This window comes from Kluyveromyces marxianus, chromosome 7 (genome assembly GCF_001417885.1).
Source record: "Kluyveromyces marxianus DMKU3-1042 DNA, complete genome, chromosome 7".
NCBI classification, from domain to species: domain Eukaryota; kingdom Fungi; phylum Ascomycota; class Saccharomycetes; order Saccharomycetales; family Saccharomycetaceae; genus Kluyveromyces; species Kluyveromyces marxianus.
The window spans coordinates 146,918-165,581 of NC_036031.1; the positions used below are offsets into that span (position 1 = coordinate 146,918).

The window sequence follows — 18,664 nt, forward strand, 5'->3', positions numbered from 1 at the left end:
CATATATCATGTATATATCGCAAAATAAAAACGTCCATCAAGAAAATAATAGTAATTTATATATTATCCGTTTGAACATGTCTTTCTGGATTTCTTATTCTGTGAATGTTAACAAACTGCTCATCGATATTTGCCATTTTTCCTATATCTTGAGGAGTAATAATGATTGTTTGTGTGTCTGATTTAACATCTTTTCCCAATCTACGAATAATTAGATCTGTTCCTATTTTGCGGTTCACTTGATCCATAAAGACATCAAATTCATCTAGAGCGATGATTCTGGAACGCATAGTTAACCACGTCGCCAATAATAATGCAATTTGCGAGAAGGACTTTTCACCACCAGAGAGGGTATCAACATTTCTTGGGCTGGTATCATTCATTGTTTGAACCATGACATTTAACTGACCTGCAACTTTGAAAGACAATGATCCAGAATAACCTGATCTGGTTTTCATAGATGTTCTAAAATCTATATCTGCATCAGTACAGGTTCCCTTCACTGATAGTTCCAGAGCAGCTCGTCTTAACATTAACGCATTATAAATTTTTTGCAATGAATCATCTAACTCATTGTATTTTTCTATTGCTCCTTCATACTTCGTTTTTGCACTTTCGAAAAGCTTTATTATGTTTTCGTGAGTCATACCTAATTGTCGTTCTGATGCTCGAACACTTTCGTCAATTCTTTTAATTTCCCTTAAAATTTCAGATTCGTCTTCTGGCAGGTCACCATTAGCAATTTCTGCTTCGGTACAAAATGCATTTGCTTGTTGAAATTGTTCATCACATTTTGACAGTAAGTGGTTTAGTTCTTCTTCACAAATTTGTGTTTTTTCATTATTAACTGATATTTTCCTCTGAGTTTCCAAGATCACAGCCCTACATTTGTCAATTTTATTCGATATTGAAATTTCTAGATTACGCGAGTTCTCATAAGCTGCCATTGCTTCTTGATAACGCCTTGTCACATCATCATATTTTTGTTTGGCGGGCTCCAGTTGCAAACCCAAATCACCGAATTTTTCGTCAAAAGAAGCTAAATTCGCTTTCAATTGTTGAATTTGAATTTCATATTCCTTTAACGACTCTTTCAATGCCTCTAGGCGACTGGTATCCGTTTGTCCATTTAAACTATCTTCCAATTCTTCCAATTTTCTACTTAGTTTTTTTTGTGTTCTTGGTAACTCAGTTAATTTACCTTCGATGCCTTTTTTCTCACTTCTTATCTTATTAATCTTTTCAGTAAAATCAGCCCTCATTTTCTTTAGTTCTCGAATCTGATACGTTATCTTTTTCTCCAAAAAGCTTAAATCATTATCATCTCCCAGCTTTATCCTTAGAGTGTTGGCAAATGTGACTACGTTTAGGCGCATACCTGATCCCCCACTCAAAGACATATGTAAACCGCTAGAGTTGTCTCTACTTGCTAATACTAAGTTAAGATTTCTTGGCCTTTGATGACGCAAGATTCGATCACCTTCAGATTTATTCTTAACCAATACAGTTTTTTCTATACGATTAAGATCGACCAATAGGTACTCTAATTCAGGCATATCATAATTTAGAACATCCGATATAGTGGTTCCGGCAGTTGCTTTACCCCTAGAATAGTCAAAAGATTGTAATTGATGTGTAATAACAGCCGGTGTTTTTCTCAACTGACAAGCATCAAATATTTTCTTCAGGAGTAATTCATCCCTGCTATTATTGACCACAAACGCTCCAAGGGTAGAATTGATATGTGTCTGAATAAGAAATGCAAAATCTTCATAACCACTCTTCACTTTCACATGATATCCTATAGGGCCGATTGGAGGAGATGAAAACTCATTAATACGCCGATTAATCATTTGTCGAACCATAGGCATGCGTCGATCAAAAGCGTGAGCGAGCTTATCTTCTGACGACCTTAATTCATTGTACTCTTGACGCATTTCTGTTATAGATTTTTCAAGGTCATTTATACGCTTTTTTCTCTCTCTAGTGAGTATACCTTCCTCCTGGTCAAGTGTGTGTTGATCTTCATGGAGTTTAGGCATCTTATCTTTAATTTCACTCAATTCCAATTTAATTTCATCTATTTGAGACCTAATACTTTCTTCATCACCACCTTTCTTTTTCCGCAATTCTGATTCAGCCGCCTCAATTTGGGATATTATATTAGCATAAGCGCTTTCCGAAGTTTGTAAGTCTTCTTGTGCAATTTTTTCTTGTTGCTTTAATTGTGTATGCTGGCGCTTGTATTTGTCAATCTCAATTTGTAAAGAAGATCTTTCAGCTTCGATTTTTTGTCTTTCGGTAAGGTTAAAGCTAACATCCTTTACTGCTTCTTCTTTTTGAATGAGGTAGCGTTCAATTTTATTTTCTGTATCTGAGATCCGATCTAGATATTCTTGTTTCTTAACTTGTAACGCATTCTTCTTCTTTTCTAAGATGCGCGCTTTTTCCCTGTTTGATTTGTATACAACCCACATATGTTTACCCTGTAAGAGCCTTCTTCGTGATATCCAGTCGTTCTTTGAGACAAGTTCATTAAGTAAAGTCTCTGCTTGCTTGTAATCCTCATGTAAATGCCTGACACTCTCTTCTAAAAGGGAAAGGCGCGTCTTAGAGGACAGCATAGATCCCTCCGCTGCTTCGAGGTTTTGCTTTGTTTCTTCTAACAAAGTACCTTTCATAAAATGCAGGTACTTTTCCTGAGATGAAGATGCAGTCAAAAAGGACCTAGCTGCATCTTGAGAAAGAAAGCACATTGGATTCATAACTGGAATTGAGAAATAATCCAATATTGCATCAAGATCCCTTTTCTTGCTAGAAACCTCTTTATTATTTTCACTTCTTATTGAAAAAGATCCTGAGGTACCCTCACGTTTTAAGGTTCTCTCAATACGTATTTCCTTTCCATAAATATGCTGCTCATAAGAGTTAATACCTTCATTACACAACACAATTTGAATCTTTGATGAGTTACAACCTTGTTTGATTAGATCTTTCAAACTCGTCCCACGATTAGTTGTTGTCGCTTTTGCACCCAAACCAATAGTTATTGCAGTCAAAATCGCAGATTTACCTGATCCATTGTTCCCAACTATGAAGTTAAGCCTGGGTCCCAGTCTTAGCGTGAAGTTTGCATGGCACATAAAGTTAGTGAGTTTGATTTGTTTAATATAACCAGCTCTTTCCGTGAATTCATCTGTTGCTAGTTCCGAATCTGCTGCTATATCTCGTGATTGCGATAGATACTGTGTCATTGGTTGTACATCATGGAAATTTCTCTTCCTTGGTGCTATCTGTTGAGATTCGGTAGTAAGCCGCGTAAGCTTATGGATTTCATCATCGGAATTGAAATCTTCTTCCAACGGACGTTTCGGTGGCATATTTGACCTATGTGCTTTATATTACCGGTTTATTTGAGTAACAATAGCTTGCTTTAAGTACCTGTCAATATTGTTTGTTGCGCTTATCAGAAGATTAAATCAAGTTGTTTTCAGAATTCCTTTCTTAATAAATAAAGTCGTAAGGAGAAAAGCGGAGAATAGAAAAATTGTAATTAATTGTTTACCGATTTGTTTATCGGTAATTCAGTGATTATTCTAATCACACACGGCTTCCGTTTTAAACAGATCCTAAGAGCTAGCTAGTCAACAATTACATATTGTTTACTTTTGTATGATGATATACATATTTTGTTATATAACATTAATTATTCAAGCTTTCGCGAAGAAAAAATTAAAACATGCTAGAGATATTAGAATCTCAATGCTCTTTAGATGATTCAATTTGAAAATCATTGGTAAAGCTGCTTTACTATCATATTATGACAACATTATAGCTGCCGCATGCATTATATACTATCATGAAGTTGAGTAGCCTGAATTTGACTGCAATAAGGTATTATGCGAGTGTAGGTGAAGTTTCGTCGTTGACTCCGAACTCGAAACTCTTATCCATTAACCGCAAGTGGAATGAAAAAGTTATTCAAGGTGTGCCAAAATTGACTAAGGATGATAGAAACAAAGATATTTACATTCTCTGTATGTTTCCTTATCCATCGGGAACTCTCCACATTGGTCATTTACGTGTCTATACTATAAGCGATGTTCTAAATAGGTTTTACCAATTGAAAGGATATAATGTCTTGCACCCAATGGGTTGGGATGCTTTTGGACTTCCAGCCGAGAATGCTGCTATAGAGAGAGGTATTAACCCAGCGGTGTGGACAAGAAATAATATTAAAAAGATGAAGGACCAGATGAAATTGATGGCATCAAACTTTAATTGGGATCGTGAGTTGGCTACTTGTGACCCTGAGTATTACAAATTTACTCAAAAATTGTTTTTGGAGTTGTTCAGACACGGATATGCTTATAGGAAGGAGGCAGAAATCAATTGGGACCCAGTAGACCAAACTGTATTGGCAAATGAACAAGTAGACTCTCAAGGAAGGTCATGGAGATCAGGTGCAATTGTTGAAAAAAAACTTCTAAGCCAGTGGTTCCTTGGAATTACGAAGTTTGCTCATGAATTACAGAGAGATTTAGATAACCTAAAAGATTGGCCAGAACACGTTAAATTAATGCAAAAAAATTGGATAGGAGAATCAACAGGTGCGGAAATTGATTTTGTTCTCTCTTCAATGGACGAAACGGTCAAAGTGTTCACAACTCGTGCCGAGACTTTATATAGCGTACAATTTGTGACTTTAGCTTTGGACCATCCGATTGTAAAGACCCTCAAAGAAACCAATTCATCCTTGAACGAGTTTTTGAAGCGCGCTGAAAAATTACCAGCGGACTCAAAAGAAGGGTATTTACTTCCAAAATTATCTGTATACCATCCGTTAATTCCAAAGAAACAAATACCTGTTTTTGTGGCACCATACGTTTTGGGTAATTATGGGCATGGTGCAGTTATGGGATGCCCTGCTCACGACCAACGTGACTTCGACTTCTGGAAAACAAACTGCCCAGAAGAACCAGTACTATTCACTATCTCTAACCCAAATAATTCCAAAAATACTGACGGCCCATACACTTCCAAAGATGGTGTCATGAATGAAAATGCTGGGAGTTATGCAGGAATGAAGACGGTTGAAGCTAGAGAAAACATTATTCAGCAACTAGCGGAAGCTGGTAGGGGTAGGCCATCTGTGCAATTCAAATTAAGAGATTGGTTGATTAGTAGACAAAGGTACTGGGGTGCTCCTATTCCAATCATTCATTGTAAAAGTTGTGGACCAGTGCCTGTTCCCGATGAAGACTTGCCGGTGAAACTTCCAGAAACGGAAGTATTGTCTAAAAACGGAAATCCTTTATCTAAGTTAGATGACTTTGTTAATGTCCCTTGTCCATCATGCGGTTCTCCTGCTAAACGTGAGACAGACACTATGGATACATTCATGGACAGTTCGTGGTATTTCTTTAGATTCACTGATCCACACAATGCTTCTTTACCATTCTCTTACGAAAAGGCATCGAAACACATGCCTATAGACATGTATATCGGAGGTGTAGAACACGCAATTCTACACCTTTTATATTCAAGATTTATTTCTAAGTTCACTGCATCCATTGGTATGTGGGATGGATCTAAAGTTAATGGCGAACCGATCAAAAAGCTAGTGACCCAAGGAATGGTTCATGGAAAAACATTTGTTGATCCCAAAACAGGTTCATTTATGAAACCGGAAGAAATTGATAATTCGGATCCAAATAAGCCAAAGAATGTACAAACTGGTGAACCTTTGGAAGTGTCCTATGAAAAAATGTCCAAATCAAAATTCAATGGTGCAGATCCGGCACAGTGTATTTCTACACATGGAATTGATGCAACCAGAGCACATATATTATTTCAAGCACCTGTCTCAGATGTTTTGAATTGGGATGAGTCTAAGATTGTCGGAATTGAACGTTGGTTGGAACGGATGCTGAAATATTGCTCAACATTATGCTCACAAGAAATTACACCAATATTCAATAAAACACCAATAGATTTATCACAAGAAGAAGTTGATTTCCATAATAACGTGCAATCTCTAGTAAATTCAATCACATCATCGTTGGAAAAAACTGTATCTTTAAATACCGTCATTTCCGACTATATGAAACTTTCAAATTCAATAGAAAACGCGATCAAATCCTCCAGCATAAGAAAAGGACTGGTGCTCTTGAATTTGCAAAAATTAACAACAATGCTATATCCAGTAGTGCCATGTGTTTCTGAGGAACTTGCCTCGATTATTAAAACTAAGGGTTATGATTTTAGACAATATTCCTGGCCTGAAGTTGAGGAAGCCAAGCTTTCCAACATCGTGAAATATCAAATTATTATCAATGGCAAAAGAAGGGCGGCTTACGAAGGCCCAGAAGAGTTTACTAAAAATATTGATAAAGTATTGGATACCATACGGCTATTACCAGAAACCAAAAAGTATTTGGATGGTGTATCGGTTATGAAAGTTATAACTAAAGGTAACATTATCAGTCTCGTAGTTAAACCTAACTAAACCTTTACAGAAAAGTATCAGAGTGATACTACCCCTCATGTAAATATATAATAATCACTCTTGTAAACTCTTTACGTATGTAAATAAAAAATTTGCAATGCCAGTATATTTGTGGTCTTCTTTAAGCAACAAAAGTAATTGTTTTCTAAAACTTGAATATCGTGAAACGTTGGTAAACCATTTTTTATTTTTATTCAATGTCTTTATCCATAATTTAAAACCACCTTCTGAAAACTCATTCGAATAATGTGTGAGTTTTGAAGTAGTCTCTTTATCAAAAAGCAGAGAGTGGCATACAAACGACATAATGCCGAAATTTGGTAGTGAATAGAGGCACTTTGATGGAAATGAAGTGTGGGACAAATATTGATTTGATCGCAGAGACTCCCAATATTCATTTGGAAGCAATTTATAATTAGAATCAATAATGTTATAGTTCCAAAGGTATCCAACCAGGAAACTTATACATTTATTGAAATCTGTTAACTGATTCTCATTGAGAGTTTTAGAAGTCAATATATCTTTAGCCTCGGCGAAAAAATCGCATAAATCTGATGTAAGTAAGGATTCATTTATAGCTAAAACTTGCTCCAAAGATAAATCTGCGAATGCATGTAAAATGATGTATTTTTCATAGTGCAATAACTTCGTCCAACATTTTAGAAGTATCGAACATATTACTAGTAAACCTTCTGATTGATTTTGCACTAAATTCCCTAAAAGTTTTGTAGTGCATATGGTGATATGAATGCTGCTTTGAGTACCGACATTTTCAAAGTTGTATGTCTGAAATAAAGTACAACAAAGTGAGACTTGAAACTCAAATATCTCATCAGAATTCCTTAAAAGTTGCTGCTGTTCATTTAAAGACGACAAATTCCTTATATGAAATAATTCTGGGAACATTATTAAAAGTAAAGGTGTACTTTTCATTAATTTTCTACAATTACGAGACCTTTTCAAAAACTCTTCCAGGCCCTTCACTCGAGGGTCATTCTGACCATAAGAAGCCAATTTTATCCAGGTAATATTAGATTTTGAAGTCATAACGGAACTGAAGTCATAGGGAATGCTAAAACGATCCCAATTATCCACCAATTGTTCAATAGTTAGTATGTTCGCATCAGTCCTACTCTCGAAAGAGCACTGGTTACCAAACTCTGCCCATATATCCTCAAACAACGATGAATCTATGACACCAAGCCGATCGAAGACAGTCTTGATATTTGATACTAATTCAGTGTCATGTTCAAATTCTGATAGTTTATGAAGCCTTTTTTCATTTCCATGAAGTATTGATATGTAGTCGTGAATTGTATCTTGTAATGGAGAATCTAGGGAAGCAAATGCGCCTAAGATATATGTAGCATGTGTCCTTGAGTTTGCATATCCGACGTTATTGCCAACATTAAGTAGAACTTTACACCTCCATTTTGTTATATGTGTTTCATCGAATGACCATATGATTATGTAGGTTATCCATTTTTGTAAATAGTCAAGTTTCCAGAGTTCAAACCAAATAGAAAATGATGTTTTAAAGAAATGAGTTTCCTCAACCCACGGATAAATATGGCATACCCATTTTACCAATGCAACTTGTAGTCTAGGTGGGGGTACGGTCTTATAAGGAACAAATACCGTTGGAGTACTTAACTTATTCAGAATATGTGTTATGCAGTCTGCTTTGATAAGCTCATTAGGAACTAAGCAGTGTGAGAGAAGAAACACTTTGGTGTCTTCGCCTAAAGCATCCGTAGTTGTCAAAAAATCAATTAGTTGTAAGATCACAGTATTATTCAAGCCATCAGCAATTGCAGTATTCCGTAAGACATTAATACAACCTTTTAATTCAGCTTCCGAAGCACTATGAGCATAATTTATCAAAAAATCTACGCAATCCTCGGCAGTTTCCCCATTCATTGAGACAAGATTAGACTGTACATATTCAATAACAGCAAAAAGCTTCGGAGTGGATTTTTAACGATAGAGTTGTTGTTTGTTTTCAATAACTTATATATATATATATATATATTATTGGTATATAATTTGAAAAGGTAGCTTCATGTATTTTTTGACGCATGCAAATGCCAAAAAAAAAAAAACCCTTAAATGCAGCCTTGAGTGAAAAAATATATTCCAATAGCCTATACAAAAAGTGACTTTGAATTACTAGTACTGTATTTGGTATCTGTCTCTATGAAATTTGGGTACGTTACAATAGCACATCGTTATATATTTATATAATGACAACTGTTGGCTAAATGGACTTCTAGCCTATTCTTCGATTTTCAAAGTTCCTTCATAGTCATAAAAAGATCTTGATCTAATATAAGGATCTAACTTCACGTAGTTTCTTGTTAGTTCCTTGCTTAGTTCGATCTTAGCGTCTAGGAATTTAGCACTAGTTTCCTTGTCACCAGCTTCAATCCAAGACACTGTAGCTTGGATGAACTTTTCAACAATGGAGTGTCTTTCTTCCATAACCACTTCAAGTTCATCTTTCTTGTCCAGCTTTGTATCCAGAGAACCATCGGGCTTAGAATAATTGTCATAATCATAGGTACATTCACCACCAAGGGATTTTGGGATATATTCATCTGGTATATATTTGGCCAAGTCCTTAGCGGACTTAGTGAAAACAATTTTTGAGGCCACAACTGGGTCTAACCAGTTTTTAATGATGTTCCATATTGGTGGGAAAATCCATGGAGCTTTATGGATGAATAGCTTACCCAAACATTCAGGATAGTGTGCTTCGAAACACGAGATCAGGTATTTAACGGGCGCGTAATCCATGTTTGACATGGTGAATCCTTGAAGATCAAATAATATAGTGGCAGCATCAGTTGGTTCCCTTAAAAACAATCTAGCTTGTTCAATGATCAAGAGAGAATATAGCTCAAGTTCTTGTTCTGTTTGATCGCTAGAGAAATGTTTTCTTGGTCTAATGTAAACGAGAGGATGACCTGCTTTGTCGTACCCATGAATAACAGCCTTTCTCAATTCAATATTCTTGACAAGACCGGCTTTTCCATCCTGGTATGCGCCCAATTCTCCTCTCTTTATAATTTCATCAGGATGAGACTCCTTTAGTCTCCAGTGAAGCGAATTTGCAAGCATACTTAAAGTCTTATCAGTATCCCACTTTCTGGCTCTTAAGAATCTTAAAATTAAGTTGTCCGGGTAGTCTGTTCTAAGCATCTCCCACAAGTTACTTCTTATCTCTTCAGGCTTCAACCCTTTCAAAGCCTCGTGAATCATGTTAGGATTGTACATCGCTTCGATAGATTCACGTGACCTAGTAGAAGTAACAGAAGATGTTCTTGAGTGACGCGTATGATGCTGGCCGGTTGGCTCTTTCTTCTCGTGTTTGGAACTCTTACGGAACCTACCGAATAGTTTACCACCGCTGCTCTTTTTGCTGGCCGTAGTAGCGTGGCTATGGCTTGACGAAACACTATCGCTTCTACGTATAGAAGCATTGCTATGTGTCAAAACTTTCGAAGAGTCAACAGGAATCCCCCATGAATGGAACAAGTGGGCCCAAACCTGTTTCAATTTAAGCTCCTCCTCAGGAGTCAATGTATCGATACGCCCCGGTTGACTTTGTGGTTTGCTCATCTTCTTTTCCTTCTCCTTCAAGTACTGGAACGAAAACAGTGGGCTTTACCCTCTAAAATAAACACAATAATTGGCCTTTCCACGCACTTCGCCTTGAAATGCAATCTGTAAATATGGAATTGAGAATTATGTGGACTTCTCGAGGTTGAATTTCAGTTGAATTTGATGAATTGCTAACCGAATTAAAGTCCCAACCGCTAAGTATTCGAGCTCTTCAACCAAAATCACATATAATTCAAACTTTATAGTATAAAGACTTTATATGTAAATAAAATAATAAAGAATAAAAAAAAAATATAGTTGGAAACTGTGAAAATTTCAAAAAAAAAAAAAAAAAAAACGCCAGAAATTAAGAAAAAACGAAGGACAAGGAACGAAGCGACAAGGATTGGAGGCTGATATGAAGTTGCGCCCCGGGGTTCGAACGGGGTAAGGTTTAAAGCCTCGCCTCGGCAATTGAAGGGAGTGTAAAAAATAAAAAGTAACAGTAGCAGGAAAATAATCCACGGCGAGGAAAAGAAACAGGGCGCAAAAGAAAGGTCATCAAAAGAAAGAGGAGATGCGCTTACACGTGACCAATGTAACATGACTTCTTCTTTCTTGTTTAAATGTATTTAAACGTGGTAGTCATCACAAGAGGCTAGAGTCATAGACAGTTAGTTTGTGAACCATGCTTTGCGCTAAGTAAGTTTGTAGCATTGGTAAGGCAAAGGAAGGAAAAAAAATATCAGTAATAATAGAGATGGTCGTTCAGTCGCAGATCACTATTAAGGTAGCCGACTACCCACACAAAGATGTAAGCCCGCTATTGGACCATGAAGACTTCGTGTATATCAAAGATTCCAAATACCATGTGAAGTCTGGAATTGCAGGAATTCTCACGAAGCCAGAGTCGCTCAAATTTAAGAGCTTTGCTGAACAAGTGAAAAACGAATCGACGTTTTCGTTGCCAACCCATAAGTTGATCTTGGTTTTGCACGGTGATCAGGCTCATAAAAACTCCACTTTCCAGCCAATGCTTGCAGATAAATTAAGCAAGCTAGGTTATTACGTTTTAAGAATCGACTTTAGAGGGCTTGGTGACTCTGAAGACAACTTTGACCCGAAAATCGGAAGAACAATTGAACAGGACGTAGAGGATATTACGTCTGTGTATGATTTTGCTCAAAGCGACGCATGCGAGGCTTGGTTGGGACGTACGCTTACGTTGGACACGATCATCGCACACTCTCGTGGTGTTCTTTCCATGTTTGAGTTTGCAAGAAGTCACTATGTTCCTAATATCATCAACTTGTGCGGAAGATTTGATACTGGGGGATTGCTACAAAAAGTGAGCAAACTTCATCATGAATGGGAAAAAGATAACGGTTACTGGTGCAATACTTTAAGATACGGTAAATGGACTGATATTTGGATTCCAAGAAACGAGACATTGAGTGCTGGTTCAATTGACACTTCGAAATTTACTGAGGTTGACGATGAAACTTCCATTCTCTCTGTGTACTGTTCTAACGATACCGTTATCCCTATAACAGCCGCTGCAGAATACAGCAAGCTGTTCCAGGGTAGACATACCTTGGAAATTGTTCCTAATTCAGATCACAACTTTTACGGTTTACCAAACGATCCTAATGTTTTTGACTTGCCGATTCGTAAAGGTAAAGTCAATTACAGTTATTATCTTATGGAAATATTAGTTCCGCACTTAAACCAAGAAAGCCAAATTAATAGATTCTGCCACTCGCACAAGCTTGTGAGATCTAGACTAAATCCAGGTGACTTAAGAGATCGTTGGCCTTTGCCATTTGAATTCTCACACATTTCTAACTTTAGAGATATTGGTGGTTATAAAACAAAATCTTCGAAGCAAGTGAGACCGGGAATTATGTACCGCTGTGCAAACCCAGATCAGGCAACCCCTGAAGCCATAAAATACATGAAGGAGAGGCTATATGTCAATAAGATATTTGATCTGCGTGCTTTGACTGAAGCCAATGAAGGCGGTATAATTTCCGGCTTTGATGTAGAGAATTTGGCATTCAACAATAACATGGTTCTCAGCCCCGAAGAAATGGCTAAGCACTATGAAGGAATGTTTTTGTCATCCCATAAGTTCCCTAAAGCGTATGAAATTGTTTTGCGTAATAGTTTCCCAAGTATTCGTCGCTTTTTCGAATACGTCTTGCAAGGGGAAGTCGACGAAAAGCATTCTGTTGTTTTCCACTGTACGGCAGGTAAAGATCGTACTGGATTATTGGCAATGCTAACATTGGGAATTGCTGGTGTTGATGTGGATACCATCGCTCGCGACTATGAATTGACTACAATTGGTTTGAGAACAGAAACAAGACTTATTGAAAAGATTAATAATCGTGGTGACCAATTCTACGTAATGCTAGGTCCCGATGGTCGTGAAAAGGCTAGGATGTATGGTTTGGATCCTGAACGTATGGCTAGACACGTGTTATCTTCAACCTACGAAGCCATGCGTATTTTCATAGATCAGTTTCATCAACAGTACGGATCATTCAATAAGTTTTTTATCAATCAACTTCAATTTACTCAAAAAGAAGTCGATACTATCAGGGAATATATCACAATCTAAGTCTATTTAACGCCTAATAACTAATGATTTATACAACTATTTAGATACATACATACACAAATAAACATCCAGGGGATTATCTATTTATCACATGACCCTTCTGTTTGCATTCCCTAAAATCTCATACTGGGACGTCGATGATTAGTGACTTTATCCGGGTAACACATTGATGTTGTTCTCTATTCATTATTGTCTTGAACCTTTGAAAATAAAGTAAGTTTACATCATTGTGATGTTTACATAGGACTACTCACCGTCGAAAGAGATCAGAGCACTACCAACAAACCGGCAACCAGGCTGTTCTTGTGCTACTATATAATTCCAGAGGATACTGTTTGGTAGTGCAGCTGGATTCGCACAACATATTCCAGAACAAGCTTGTGAATATTTTGAAAATTACATCAGAATCTACATTCGGTTTACAAGTTGACAAGAGAGGTTTGTACCATTGACATTAAAGCCAAAAAACTTTCAAGAGCTGAGCATACTATTTGATTTGCTGTTAGAATTGATTTAATAAAGATACGAAATATAAGGGAAGGTTTGTAACATTACATGATTATAGGTTAATATGTCGTCTGATCAGATATATTCGGCCAAGTACTCGGGCGTGGAAGTGTATGAGTTCATACATCCTACAGGATCAATTATGAAGCGTAAAGCGGATAACTGGGTGAATGCTACTCATATACTAAAAGCCGCAAAATTTCCCAAGGCGAAACGTACAAGAATATTAGAAAAGGAGGTAATAACGGATACCCACGAGAAAGTTCAGGGTGGGTTCGGGAAATATCAGGGTACATGGATTCCTTTGGAGTTAGCGAGGAAACTAGCAGAAAAATTTGAAGTTCTCGAGGAATTGAGACCACTATTTGATTTCACTCAGCAAGAGGGCACTGCGTCTCCGCCACAAGCTCCTAAGCACCATCATGCTTCGAGAACAGATTCTGTCCGTAAGAGAGCAACTAAGAGTGCGTCAACCACCACCAGTAAAGTACCAGAGGCAAAGAGTTCGTCCCAATCTTCATCCCAACGGCAACAACAAAAACAGCAGCAAAAAGCTGCCTCTGCTTCTGGGTCAGTATCAGTTCCAAGAAGGGGACGGCCACCAAGAAACAAACCGACCGTAGCTTTGCAAAGGTCTCAAAGTGAGATGGTATTCCCTAAACCCTCTATACCGTTCTCATCTATTCAAGGCACAAAACTCCCTAGTCTCCAACCGCAACTTGCCAGATCATCTACTAGTTTGTCCCCTATAGTAGATGTAAAATCACCCTTAGACCAAACCTCTCCCCAGTTCAAGGAACTCGATATAGAAGACGGATTGTCTAGCGATATCGAACCAAATTCACTGATGGCGGCCAAACATGAAGATAGCACGCACATAATGAATTCAAAGGATGAACCAGTTTCGTCATCGTCATCGTTACCATCATCACCAACAGAATTTTCACAGAGTGTTCCATTTTCTTCTAGGCCGAATATTCAAACACCCTTACAAATGAATGGGACTACGTCAATGAATATGATACTTCCTAAATTTCCCTCTTCACAGAATTCCCAGTCAGACTCCAATCAACGAGCAAATGACTATTTGACAAAGCTAGTAAACTACTTCATATCTAATGATTTACAGAATGAGTCTGAAACTCCTGTTGATCTTCTTAATCCCCCATTGCACTGCTCTCCATTTATTGATACATGGATTGATCCGGAACATCATACAGCATTTCATTGGGCATGCGCCATGGGGAATTTGGCGATTGTAGAAGCACTACTGAAGGCAGGCGCATCTATTAGATCCGTTAATAATGTTGGTGAAACTCCGCTAATACGATCTTCAATTTTTCACAATTGTTACACTAAACGCACTTACCCACAAATATTTGAAATATTAAAGGATACAGTATTTGATCTAGATGCCAAATCAAGAAATGTAATCCACAGAATTGTAGCGAGAAAAAGTCACACACCATCTGCAGTCTATTATTTAGACGTTGTACTATCAAAAATTAAAGACTTTACACCACAGTATAGAATAGATGTACTGATTAATCAACAAGATAGTGAAGGGAACTCTCCTTTGCATTATGCGGCCATGAACAAAGATAATCAATTCTACCAATTACTAGTTAAGAACGGAGCTCTGACCACTATTCACAACCTAAATGGCATGAGCCCTAATGGGATAATCAACGGAAAGTACTCGACGGAAGATATTTCTAAAGGTCAAAGGTTGGATGATCCTTATGATTTCAACAGAATGTATCCTTCACAGGCGGCAACGACAGCTAATAGGGCTATTCCAGATGTCATAAATATGATGAAAGAGATGTCTAATTCGTACCAAAACCTATATCAAAAAAGGCAGAATGATGCAATTCAAATGGAACGTACTGTGAAAAGTATGAACAAAACAATTTCGTCAATTGAAAATAAATTGATGGATACCCTTCACGTGAAACAATTAGGTGATATTGATGTTGTAATAAATCAAAGGCGCGAAAGCATAGAGGAACTCCAGACAAAGATATCAGCAAACAAGCGTACATTGATGAATACGTTAGAAAGTGGTCAAGTAAAACTTATAAAAAAGTTTGTTGATGAAGAAAGCAAAGAAGAAACAGAAAACGATGAGAACTCCGAAAGTGTTCATGAACTCTTGAAAGATTTGGTACTACTTCAACTCAAGAGAAAAAGAAAGATTACCCAGATCATTGATGTTATTACTGACAACTCTAAGGTATATAAATACCGTAAAATGATATCACAAGGAACAGACATAGATGTTCCAGATGTTGATGAATGTTTAGATGTGATATACGATACTTTAAGTAAAGAATCATGAATGTAATGGATATATATACATAAAGAACATACAAGATAATATAATAGACTATATTATTTTTGTTGATTACATTTTCCATATGGCATCATCATTTTTGAACGGATGGACGTTAGATACAGATTAGTATAATCGTGTAAAGGGGAAGAAAGAACCAGCTTTTTGATTACATACATACACCATTTACAAAAGAGTAAAACAAAGCCAAAACAAGATATTAAGACAAAATAAAAGAAAAGAACGAATAAATTAAGTTCTCGATAGTTCTATTCCAAAACATCTTTCTCATCTTGCCTTCATTTCACGAATGCGTTTGTAATTTTTAACTGAAATTATATGTGCATGTTAGTTAATTGTAATAATAGTAACAGAAGAAGAAGAAGAAGAAGAGGGGAGGAAGAGGGAAAAAAAAAAAAAAACACATGTAGATGTCGTGAGAAACGTGAGTAATAACACGGGGGAAAGATTAAAATTAACAAAACATAATAAACACTGATTACTTTCTGTATTGTTTGATTGATTAAATTGTTTATGGAAATGATGGAGGAAGAAAAAAAAATTTTTCTATGTCCATGAAATTGACGTTGCAGAGGATAATAGTAGTAATTGAGTGAGAAACGAAATTCACATAATAATGGCTTCCTTTGGAACGTTAGCGGAGATGGACTTGTGAGGCAAGACCTTACCACCGTTGATGTAGATTTCGTCCTTGACTTCGACGTCGTCACCTAGAACGGTGACACCTTCCAAACGGGCCCACTTACCGACGGTAGAGTTCCAACCGATGATAGTAGACTTGACCAAAGCGTGGTCCTTGATGTTGGAGTTAGATAGGACAACGGATCTTGTGATTCTGACACCGTCACCAATGACGACGTTTGGACCGATAACAACGTCTGGACCGACCTTTGCGGTAGAGGAGATCTTGGCAGATGGGTCGACCAAGACGTTACCGACGATGTTTTCACCCTTGGCCAACTTGGCTGGGTTTCTCTTTGAGAGGGAGTTCAAGTATAGAACGGTACCGGACAAGAAGTCCTTTGGTTGACCGACATCCATCCAGTAGCCTTCTAGGTCAAAGGAGTATAGGGATTTTTCTTCGACTAGAATTGGGAAAGTTTCCTTTTCGATGGAGGTTGGCTTCAATTCGATCAAGTCGATGACTTCTGGGTTCAAAATGTACAAACCGGCGTTGATTCTGTTACCGACAAATTCAACAGGCTTTTCGACAAATCTGTCAATCAAGTTTGGAGTAGCAATGTCGTGGACAATGACACCGTATTTGGATGGTTCGTCGACCTTGGTAGCGACGATGGTACCCTTACCACCGTGGGCCTTGTGGAAGTCGGCCAATTCCTTGAATGGGTAATCGCAGATAACGTCAGAGTTCAAGACGAAGAATGGAGAGTTGTCCTTCTTCAAGACGTCTTCAGCCAACTTCAATGGACCAGCAGTACCCAATGGCTCGGTTTCGACAGAGAAGGTGATAGAAACACCGTATTCTTCTTCGTACTTCTTCAAAGTCTCAACCATAACTTCCGGTCTGTAGTTGACAGCTAGCACGATATCGGTGACACCAGCAGCAGCCAAAGCCTCGATTTGATGCAAGATCATTGGTCTGTTACCGAATTCCACCAATGGCTTTGGAACAGTCAAAGTCAAAGGTCTCAATCTGGTACCGTAACCACCAACCAAAATTAAACCTTTCATTTTGCTATGTGTATGATGTGTGTGTATGTGTATTAGAAATGTAAAACGTAAACGTGAATATGAGTATACCTCTTCACCTTACTGTTATTAGACTGAGAAGGGACAAAAATATAATCAACCTCTTGAGATCTCTTTCGATCAGAACTCAACTCAAACAATAATCACGACCCTGTGTAATACGTTTACGTACATGCACTAGGTGTTACAAAACTCTAAATCAGCTTTTCGAACACCTAACCTTTAAATACCAAAACACGACGAAAGAGAGGAAAAAAACTGCTATACAAGACAACAACACACATGCAAGGCAAAATAAAAATAAAAATACAAAATTCAAAATACAAAATACAAAGAGAGACAACAACCATATAGCTACGCGCTCGCTACGCAGACAGTTCCCTAGTTTTGGCTGCAGATAACCATCTAGACACGCGCACCGTGCCATTTTTTCTTATTTTTTTTTTTTTTTTTTTCAGATATTCTTTTTTTTTCTTGTTTTTTTACATACAACGACGCGACAAAACTAGAAACTGGGAATTGAATACTGGGAATTGAATACTGGGAATTAAATGCTGGGAACTGGGAACTGGGAACTGGGAACTGGGAACAGGAAACTGGGAATTGGCAATTGCGCCTGCGGTTCTCGCCCAATTCTTTCCTCTAAAGAGAATGTTGCATCGCGAAATGGTGTCAGGATTCCATTATCGTTTTGCTGGCCATATCTGTGCAGAGAAGCCATCGGTATGTGCGCGTACGTATATTAAATATAGCTGTATCTGTACTACTGTAGAAAAGCCAGTGATTTTTCTGATTTTTTTTTTTTTTTTGATTTTTTTTAAGAAAAAAAATTTTAGAAGGAAACAAAAAAAAAAAAAAAAAAAAAAAAAAAAACATTTCTCCTCTGTGCGACGTTTTGTCTACTTTGTGTACTATGTGTACTTTGTCTAAGCAGCGGCGCTAGTCGAGGACAGCTGCAGGACGATCTGTGATTCTGGCGCTTGCGCTGTGGGAGATACGGTGTTTTAGGCTTGGGCGTGGCCTATGGTTGACATTCCCATAAGTGTGACATTACGTGTGTTGGTGGAAGCGCGACCTCACACATAGAAGCGCAGACGGGAAACCGAGCAGCTACATACAGGCAACAGCTACAGACAACAGCTAAGAGAGACGGATTGCTTGTTACCCGGACATTGAATTGGGTGTGTTCTGTGTTTATTTTTATTTTTATTATTATTTACTGTTATTATTATTGGTATTTGTTTGTGTTCTGTTTTTGGCGTAGCTGCACTTTGGAGCGTGGACGCTGCCACCGTAGCCGTAGTGGAGAGAGAATGAATGGACAGAGAAAGAAGGAGACCCTCTTTGTTGTAGGAGA

The 18,664-nt window shown here is 37.6% G+C and overlaps 7 protein-coding genes across 7 annotated transcripts; 3 read left to right on the top strand and 4 right to left on the bottom strand.

Moving 5' to 3' along the window:
* Window positions 1-56: 56 nt before the first annotated feature.
* Window positions 57-3,380, bottom strand: SMC6 (DNA repair protein SMC6; the record flags this gene model as incomplete). The annotated part of the gene is made up of 1 exon (XM_022821320.1): window positions 57-3,380. The coding sequence occupies one exon, from the start codon at window positions 3,378-3,380 to the stop codon at window positions 57-59; it is 3,324 nt and encodes a 1,107-aa protein (XP_022677693.1).
* Window positions 3,381-3,859: 479 nt separating this feature from the next.
* Window positions 3,860-6,508, top strand: NAM2 (leucine--tRNA ligase NAM2; the record flags this gene model as incomplete). Its single annotated transcript, XM_022821321.1, has 1 exon — window positions 3,860-6,508. One exon carries the CDS (start codon window positions 3,860-3,862, stop codon window positions 6,506-6,508), a length of 2,649 nt encoding a protein of 882 aa, XP_022677694.1.
* A 54-nt stretch (window positions 6,509-6,562) lies between these two features.
* On the bottom strand, window positions 6,563-8,428 carry CTF3 (Ctf3p; the record flags this gene model as incomplete). Its single annotated transcript, XM_022821322.1, has 1 exon — window positions 6,563-8,428. One exon carries the CDS (start codon window positions 8,426-8,428, stop codon window positions 6,563-6,565), a length of 1,866 nt encoding a protein of 621 aa, XP_022677695.1.
* A 354-nt stretch (window positions 8,429-8,782) lies between these two features.
* On the bottom strand, window positions 8,783-10,129 carry CSR1 (Csr1p; the record flags this gene model as incomplete). Its single annotated transcript, XM_022821323.1, has 1 exon — window positions 8,783-10,129. The coding sequence occupies one exon, from the start codon at window positions 10,127-10,129 to the stop codon at window positions 8,783-8,785; it is 1,347 nt and encodes a 448-aa protein (XP_022677696.1).
* Window positions 10,130-10,871: 742 nt separating this feature from the next.
* Window positions 10,872-12,734, top strand: KLMA_70080 (uncharacterized protein; the record flags this gene model as incomplete). Its single annotated transcript, XM_022821324.1, has 1 exon — window positions 10,872-12,734. One exon carries the CDS (start codon window positions 10,872-10,874, stop codon window positions 12,732-12,734), a length of 1,863 nt encoding a protein of 620 aa, XP_022677697.1.
* A 571-nt stretch (window positions 12,735-13,305) lies between these two features.
* On the top strand, window positions 13,306-15,582 carry MBP1 (transcription factor MBP1; the record flags this gene model as incomplete). The annotated part of the gene is made up of 1 exon (XM_022821325.1): window positions 13,306-15,582. One exon carries the CDS (start codon window positions 13,306-13,308, stop codon window positions 15,580-15,582), a length of 2,277 nt encoding a protein of 758 aa, XP_022677698.1.
* A 621-nt stretch (window positions 15,583-16,203) lies between these two features.
* On the bottom strand, window positions 16,204-17,289 carry PSA1 (mannose-1-phosphate guanylyltransferase; the record flags this gene model as incomplete). Its single annotated transcript, XM_022821326.1, has 1 exon — window positions 16,204-17,289. One exon carries the CDS (start codon window positions 17,287-17,289, stop codon window positions 16,204-16,206), a length of 1,086 nt encoding a protein of 361 aa, XP_022677699.1.
* Between the last annotated feature and the right edge of the window lie 1,375 nt (window positions 17,290-18,664).